Here is a 9119-nt window from a genome sequence, read left to right on the forward strand (position 1 = left end):
CCTCTAATGGCAAGACACAGAAATGTAAGACGATGGCTGTAAAAGAGCATGTCAGGGTAGACGACTACGTGGTATTACATTGTTGCAAACACACTCTTTAAATATAACGTGATTATTTCCTGTAATATTTATCTTTCTGCTCGGTATACAAATTTATAAAAAAGTTTATACGTCATAAATTTGAGGTGCTTTTGGTAACAGCTGGATTAATAATTCATTTCAAACGACAAACACGAATTACCTAATATCCATGAATATTTAAGTATGTTTTAAAAGCAGGGAGTTTGTGGGACAGATGGAGCACCTGCACCCGAGGGCACACGCCAGGCTCCCACGGCCCTAGTGTCCTCAGACGCTGCAGCCGATATCTAAATATGTCATTTGCGATAATTGTGAGCTACATATCAGTTTACATTTATTTTGCACCGGAGGCATATTTATAAAAAAGTGGTACCTGTTAATTCCACTGTGAAGAAACAGGGCAGCCTGCTATATCCCCATGGGGCAGGGACCTGGAAACCCCACGACCTGCCCAAACGGCTGGATGGGGGAACATTCCAAGGGAGTCTAAAGAGTTCTTGACCAAGAATGCGGAGGGCCGGGCTGGAGGCCGGGGCTGGTAGCTAATTGGCTGTGTGATCTTGATAAAGCCTCTGAACGGTTACAAATCGGTTTTCTGGCTCCCTAAAGGAAACGCTGGATTACTCACTGACTAATCTTTTAAGTTCTAAACTTAAAAGTTTAGAGGCTTGTTTGTGTCATTTACGTCCTGCTTCTCAGGTGGTTTGGCTGGGACAGATCAAATGGGTCCCTTCTGCTCTGCACACGCCGGCACCACTGTCGATAGGACGCTTTAATTCCCAGGCCACCTGCAAGAGGTGGGGACTCCTTCGCCTCCTCTCCTTTTATTATTTTTTTAGAAGGTACCAGGGATTGAGCCCGGGACCTGAACGTGGGAAGCGGGTGCTCAACCACTGAGCCACGCCTGCTCCCCTCCTTTCCTTTCAGAGTTCACCTGGGCCCTGGAGAAGAGCTACCTGGAAAGTGAGATGCTTTGGGTGAAAGACAACTATTTATGTAACGACTGGAACAGGAGGCGGTCTCAGCCCTGTTCTTACGCATCCTGACAGGGAGTCCACTGCTTTCATCCTCGCTGTGAGGGCGGCCAGCATGCCCGCAGGAGCAGGGTTCTGCCCCCCCCCCCCAGTCTCCACAGGCTCTGCCGAGGGGGAAGGAGCGACTTGAGAGGGGGTTGGGGTGGCTGGGGTGGAGGGCTTGGCACTGGGACCCCACGTCTTCCTTCCCGGGCCCCTGTTTTCCGTCTTAGATAACAGCGGGTCGGAACATTTCTAACGTTCTTTCTAGATGTAGCACAAACAGCTACGGGGGAGAAGTCTGTCCTTGCCTTTGTGAAGCACACTTTGTAAATGAGTTGCACAAAACCAGGTGGTGAGCTCCCACGTGGATGAGCGGGGCAAGCCAAGCACTCCATACGACAACAGTGCTCTCTTCCTTGGGAAGCTGAGCAATCAGGGCCTGGCACAAACTGGAGCAATGCCAAATACAAGAGAGCGCGCGCGCACACACACACAATGGCGGAACTACTTACCTTACGTCAGTCAATTCGTAATAAACATTTCTGCTTTCGTCTTTGATGTAAATGGCGACACATGGCGACTCCAGCATTTTCATGGTGAGCTGCCGTGGAAAGGCACTTACGAAAAGAGCGCGGATTGTGTCTGCACTGGTGATTTCATTGGGCATCCTGAGCTGCTTGGTTTCATCTCCATACTGAAGATACAGAACCCCTACAAGCAAGAGGAACAGAATAAGCAGGGCCCAGAGGACCTCAGCATGAGCCGAAGCACTTCCATCCTCCATGTGCAGAAATGTCCAGACTCTGGAAAAGTTTGGAAACTGTGTAAAATGAGATCTATATTTGGAATTTCCAAAGGAATGCACCACTTGATTATCACATGAGTACCTGCTTTTATTCTTTGAAGTCTGGACAAATGCTAAAGAGGCTAATTTTCAACCATTTTATAACTGCCCAAACAAGAAACTAATCTCTGCTAGCCTAAAGCAAAGGATAATACTTAATTCCTTCTGAAAGGAATCTGCCCCTTTGCAGTGATTTTATCCCCACATCTTTCATTAACTGGGAACACAATCATTATAGCCATGGATATACTATCTAGCTTAAGTTTTTATAATCCATTCACAACAGTTTAGGAGGAAATGTTGACAATATTTCTGTGCCTTTAATGCATATTTATCGAATGTTTTAAAGAAAAGACACCCCAATGTTTCATAAATAAGAGAAGAACATGAGCACAGGATTGCAGAGCTGTAGCCTTCCAAGGAGCACGTGGCCCCCAAAGAACAGCAACCCCTAGCAGCCATGCCCTTGAGTGGCCCCCTCCCACACTGATGCTGGACTTGGCCATTCGACTTGCTTTGTCCGATGGCACATTAGCAAGGGTGATGCCAACAGAGGTTTGTTGAATGCTGGCTCCTTGGAGCTTGTCCTTGAGGAGAGCTTAGCCATGGGATGCTCCCTCACAGAACCCAGCTTCCGAGGAATCACATGGAGGAGAACCTCACCTGTGGCCAACTGTCCCAGCAAGCCCCCATTCTATAGCCAGGACCATTTGCCCATCATGGGGGCTGCCACCTTGGAAGCAGATCCCCTGACCCCAGACGAGCTGCTGCAGCTGAGGTCACACAGAACAGAAACCAGATGTCCCTTCCAAACTGCAGAATCACGAGCAAATCAATGAGTGTGGTTGTTTTAAGGCAATATGCTTCAGAGTCTTTGTTTTCAGCAACAGATAACTAAAACAGATTATCAAAGATTCTCACGTGTAGTTCGAATCCTACTGTGCTGGTTTGAATCTTTTAGGTGGACCCCAGAAAGTTATATTCTTGAACTGACACTGTCGTGAGCCTCTGACTGAACTGGGTCAGCTAAGGGCCAATTGACTGGATGGCTCCAGTAGGGCATAGCCAGGGTGGGTCTTGGTCCTCTTACTGGAGTCCTTTACAAATGGAGGAATAAAGCCACAGACACAGGACAAAAGCCGCAGCTACAGAAATAAGCCTCCAGATGTTGACGAACTCGAGAGAGAGAAAAGCCATGGACAGAGCAGCCTGAAGCAGAAGCAACAGGCCTGGAGCAGGGAGATGAGCAGGCCCCGCCACGTGCCTGATCACTTGGAGAGAAAGGGAGCTGGGGAGAAGCCGAGACCAGCAGGGTTTCCATTTTGCCTTGTCGTGTGGCAGGAGTCCTGGAGGAGGAGGCAATTCTGGCCCTGCCACATGGCAGGAGCCCAGGGTCACAATCAGCTGACCTTCGGTGGGACAGCATCTCTGATGGTGTCATTTGGACATTTTCATAACCTCAGAACTACAAACTTTTACCTAATAAATTCCTATGGTAGAGGCAACCCATTTGGTATATTGCATTGACAGTCTTTAGCAAACTAAAAGGCTTATTTTTCTGAGAATCTATGGGGGAGGACCTACTACTTTTGGGAAATCTTTGGGAGGTAAGAATCAAATGAGAAGAGAACATGACTACTGTTAAATGTGGCAGTTTGTGTAACATATTTATCTCAGTATTCTCCTGTAATTCTATTAAAATGATAACAAGGAGTAAAAAAGGCACAGATCCAAGAACTAGGAGAACGGGAGAGGAAACAAAAGTGGACAAGAAAAAGCTGAAGTCTAAGTCTTCAAGGCAAGAACTCAACATGAAACAAACTGCAGGGAAAGGGAGACTCAGAAAATGGAGGTACCAATCCATTCATCCATCCATCTATCCATCTATCCATCCATCCATCCATCCATTCATCCATCCATCCATCTATCATCTATAATGTGTAGCAGCAAGAGTGCCATAGCTCTCCACCCACTGCACATGGCCAAGCATCTCTCCACTGCTTCCACAATGGGAGGATGAAGAGGCCGAAGCAGATGGATGCTGGGTTTTGGCTCACCAGGCAGAATGCTGGCCAAAGGACCTGGAGGCCCCCCGGAGGAAAGCAGGTTGGCCTTTGAGAAAAGACCAACAGCTTTTGGAGGGTTTCCTTATGAAAAGTTCAAGTTCAGGTTCTCTCTGCTCACCCCAGACTGAGGCTGCCCTACCTATGGATAGAAGCTTCCGGTTAGTATGCCAGTGCCTCACTCATGCAGGCACAGACTATCAAGGACAAATGGACATTTTATCAAATCTCTGACATGAAAGAAAAGACCAAAGTGAAACAGAAACTTGGAATAGACGGGACAGACCCAGGAGAAGAGGAACTTGGTTGGGCAGGAGCTGGTTCTGTGAGCCAGAAGAGCAGAAATGACCAATTCAGTGGCAAGGGGCGAAAAGGCTGATGTGACCTCTCACAACATGGAGAAATGAGACGAAGGGGTGAGAAAAGGCAGAAAATCAGAGAATCAGTTCATGGCATCTAGATACCTAATGATGAGGATCAGGATAAAAGAGATCCGGAAAGGGTATTTTAAGGGCCCCCATGAGATTTCTGATGGATAGGGCTCACCCAACGCTCTTCGCCTTTGGGCTCGTCACTGAGACATTCTGATGACAGGGAATAAATAGAAGATCCTAGAGGACCACATGCGGAAGATCGGGAGTCAGGAAGCCATTTGTGGCCCCAGAAAACATAGGAAAGTGGAACAGCACCTTCAAAAATCTGAAGGGAAATATTTTTGAGCAAGGTTTACCCCCATCCAACTCATCAGTCAATGGGGAAGTGTGGGATAAAAATATGTTCAGACATGCAAAAGACCCAGACAGGGACCCTCTGCACTCTCTTTTCTCAGGAAGCTAGCGGAAGAAGCTTCACCATAAATGAGAGCTTGGGAAGATGGAGATGCAGGAGACAAGGGATTGATTCAGAGAGTGACAAAGGGAACTCCTGGGGGGGTGATTCATGAAGACCTGCGAAGAAGTGCTGATGCGCGCAAGGAGTGCCGTGCCGTGCCACGCAGGGGTGTCCCCGCGTAGCGGAGCCCCACACGCAAGGAGTGCGCCCGTAAGGAGAGCCGCCCAGCGCGAAAGAAAGTGCAGCCTGCCTGGGAATGGTGCCGCACACATGGAGAGCTGACACAGCAAGATGACGCAACAAAAAGAAACACAGATTCCCATGCCGCTGACAACAACAGAAGCGGACAAAGAAGACGACGCAGCAAATAGACACAGAGAACAGACAATGGGGGGGGGGAGAAGGGGAGAGATATAAATAAATAAATCTTAAAAAAAAAAAAAAAGACCTGTGAGGACAGCTGGGCTGGGTGTCGAGAATCACCTCAAATCAGATCGGAGAGAAGAAAGTTTCAGGAGGGACGAAATGTGCCTGAGAGGGTGGCATGGATGGCATGGAGAGGAGATTTTCTGTTCCCAGTATTTGGAAGTCAGGCACACATAGGTATGTAGGAAAGTGAGAAAGGAAGACTTAGAGCAATTGTTGAGTTTAATAAAGATATCAAAATGTACAAGGAGGGAAGCAGCTGTGGCTCAATCAGTTGGGTTCCCGTCTACCATATGGGAGGCCCTGGGTTTGCGTCCCAGGGCCTCCTTGCGAAGGCAGGCTCGCCCACAGACACTACAAGGAGCACCACCCGGCCCGCAAGCACCGCTGAGAGCTGACTCAGCAAGGTGACGCAACAGAAAGAAAGAGGGAGGCAAGCGAGAACACAGAGGAGCGCACAGCAAATGGACACAGAGAGCAGACAGCAAGCAAGCTGCAAGGGGGGAGGGAGAGTAAAATACATACAGACACAGAAGAACGCACAGCGAATGGACACAGCAGACAGCATCAAAAAGTCGCAAGGGGGAGGTAAAAAAATGTACAAGGAAAGAATTGTAATCATATAATTCTTCACGATTCAACGCAACAGTATTTACATAGTAGCAAAAACGTTTTATTTAAGGGTGATACAGTGTGGTGAGGGGGTGGGAGAAGGGAAATGCTTGTGAGGAGGCAGCTGAGGGAGGCAAGACAGTCAAATCTCCACCTTCCGTCAAGGAAGACAACAGATGATGCCTAAAGCAGAAGAATTAAGAGATAGCAAAGAAGGCATGTTACATAACTCTGGAGATAAACACCAGCAGAAAGGACTAAGAGATCTGGAAGGCGTGTTTTCTTGGGGAGCAGAAATCAGGAGGGGCCACGGATAGGATGCTGGAAGGCTGATTATCATTACAAGCTTAGTCCTGTTCGGCTTTTTAAAAGAAAGAATGCATCACTTTAAAGAAAAAAGTAGCAGAATAATTTCAATGATCATTTCAATTAACTGAAATAATAATAATTAAATTAAAACAGAAGAGGGAGCGCCTAAAAAAGCCCTCGCCTCACCACCCAGCTGGGAGACCCTTCTCCGCTGTGCCGCTCTCCCCGGCTCTTTTCCCAGGGACTGCCTCCCTGTCTGTACTGTGTGAGGCAAGCAGGTGATTTCCCCTTGTCTGATATGACAAAGAGCACCTGAACGCACGGTTGTGGGCGCACACATCTGTGCACACTTGTGGGAGCATTCTGCAGGACGAATTCCTGGTGGTAGAGACGCTGGGACCGGCAGGCGGGTTATGTCATGGCCCCTGCTCTCCACCAGCTCTTCCTAAAGCTCGTGCCCCTTTACTGCCACCAGGGCCTTGGGGCGTGCATTCTTCCTGCATCTTGCAGTTGTGGATACAATCAGAGCTTTCAAAAGTCTCTCCACTAAACACAAGCTCTCAATCCACCCAGGACCCTCCACCGCTCTCCTGCCCCGGCCGCCGCGCCAGCTTGTGCCCCCCTCACGCGCCCGCCGTCCCTGCCTCGAGCCGTCAAGCGCGCTTCCTGCGCGGGCTGTTTCCCCAGCTTCGTCCTGCGAATTCCCACACATCCTTCAGGAGCTCGTGGGGGTCAGCTTCCCAGTGAGGCCCTCCCTGGCCCCCTTCTCTAAAATTCCAGCCCCTCCTCCTTCCTTCGCAGTCTTCACGATGTAATAATAATACAATTCAGCACGATCCAGTCCCGTCCACATCCTGACGACCGATATGTTTACAGTCGGTCTCGGGCTGGAACGCCGGCCTCGGGAGGCCAGGGAGGTTTCAGAAATGGCTCCTGCTGCTCCTGTTCACTGCTGTGTCCTGAGGATGAGAGCCGGCAACAGACTAGGCTCTTAGTAAATACTTGTTGAGTGGTTGGTTTATCGGTCCTCAGGAAGGAGCCCCTCACTCTGAGGTCCCTGCCAGCTGGAAGAGCTTTTGCTGGGTGATGCCAACCCCTGCCAACCTCGCCCACGGTTCGTATTCACATTAGAAGTCATCCGGAAGCACTGGCTGCCTGACTAACAGGGCCCTCTTGGCATCTGGCCTCATCAGCCCGGTTTCCCGTCTGCCCATTACAGCTTGTGCCTCAGCTTCTCCAGGGAGCTGGTTTCCCAGACGTCCATGCTGTCACACCTTCCTCATTATGCAGAGAAAACCTTACCTGCCTGTCCAGCCACACAGATGGCCACGTTCGGGCCCCGACTCGCCCCTGTGATGGCTAAGGCTCCATTAAAGGCCTGGGCACAGCCGTGCCAGGCGAGCCGCTGTGGACGGGCTCTTGCCCCTCAGTCCCTCAGCAGACCTGGCTTCCATTCCCTCCTCTGCAGTTGGTATGTGTGTGGGGGCTGGAAATAGAACTGTAGGCTCGGGGGTGAAAAAAACCCACAAAACCCCAAACCACGGGGCCCTAAGCGGCTGCTGCCTCAGTGTCCGGCTGGCACGGCTGCCAGCTGGGCACACAGGCCAGCCACAGAAGGGGGACGCCGAGGAGAGGACAGAGGAAAGGAGACTTTTTGCGCTTGGAGCAGACTGCTTTCCCAGTTCAGGAACGTGTTGAGAAATGCTTGCCATGGGGGACGTGTGTAACAATGGCAGCACTTCCGTGACAAATATGACACACTTGGTTTACAGGCCCAGCGTGTCCTGGAGCAAGCCCTGAAGGGGCAGCAGAGCCCCAAAGGCAGCTGGCCGCCCCTGGAGCCCTTCTGAAGAGCTGGCTGTGTTTGAGAGCTCTGCCCCCTCGAGGGCTCTGCAGAGTCGGTGTGGATGCCTTAAAAAAATTTTTTTTGGCGGTACCAGGGATTGAACCCAGGACCTCGTACATGAGAAGATGTCGCTCAGTCACTGAGCTACACCTGCACCCTCAACGAGGATTTCAACTGAGAATTCTCCATCACATCGTGCAAAAAGGGAAAGTGCATTTGGCAGGTCAGAACTGGGCTACGCCTTTGTAGTCCTTGCACTCTTGATCAGGTCCGGAATGCAGGGCAGCTTCTAAAGGGCTCGACCGTCACGTGGCAGCTGGTGCTTCCCCGCCCATTCCTGTCTCACGACACACGACCGCCCCGGTGCCGAGGGCCCGCGATTTCATGCGACATCGCACCGCTCTGCCAGCTCCGGGGCCCCTCCTCGTGGCGTGCTGGGTCACTGCCGTGGGACCTTCCCACCACGTTTGCCTGACACACACGATCTCCTCTGGGCAAAGGTTTCCAGCCTCTCCTCCATTCCCTTTCCAGGGAGCATTGAAGAATTAATGATTCTAACATTGCACTTTATAGACACGGCCGTTGGCTTTGAACATGGCACGATGGTTAGCTCTAACACGGCGGCTTCTCCTCAGATGGTCGTGTGTTTGCTGTGCAGATGCACACATATTTTTTCATTAGAATGAATTCAATTCTCCCCTCTAATGTGGCTGAGTTATGATGATGCTTGATTGCCTTCAGGACTGGCACTACATTTTCCCCTAAAGGGCTTCCCTGAGGGCAGATGATGTAGAAAATAACAAAGTTCTTTGATTTCTCCAGATCCAACGTAAGAGTTCGGAAATCAATATTTGCATTACCTATTCAAATGGCTAATGTCTTAAGTATTTAAGGAGCTCTTAAAGTGCTTTTTGATTGGAAACTTTTCAAAATAACGAATAACAAAAAATATGAAAATTAAAATAATAAGATAGATTTTTACACCTAGCAAATTGGCAACGGTGTTTACCATGAAATAAAGAGTACTGACAAGGGGTTGTTTCCCAATATGTACTGTTAGGAAAAGTAAATTGATAACACTTTTCTTCAGA

General features: G+C 49.6%; 1 protein-coding gene across 12 annotated transcripts in view; it reads right to left on the minus strand.

Annotated features, from left to right (window-relative positions):
• The window catches only part of KIAA1217 (KIAA1217 ortholog), a 687185-nt gene that overhangs the window by 93175 nt on the left and 584891 nt on the right, over positions 1–9119 (minus strand). For all 12 annotated transcript variants that reach the window (XM_058297837.2, XM_058297848.2, XM_058297847.2 and 9 more), the window contains one exon: positions 1610–1808. In XM_058297837.2, coding sequence (XP_058153820.1) covers positions 1610–1808 — 199 coding nt within the window. The remainder of the gene's footprint in view (positions 1–1609; positions 1809–9119) is intronic.

The sequence above is a fragment of the Dasypus novemcinctus genome, chromosome 5 (assembly GCF_030445035.2).
Source record: "Dasypus novemcinctus isolate mDasNov1 chromosome 5, mDasNov1.1.hap2, whole genome shotgun sequence".
Classification (NCBI taxonomy): domain Eukaryota; kingdom Metazoa; phylum Chordata; class Mammalia; order Cingulata; family Dasypodidae; genus Dasypus; species Dasypus novemcinctus.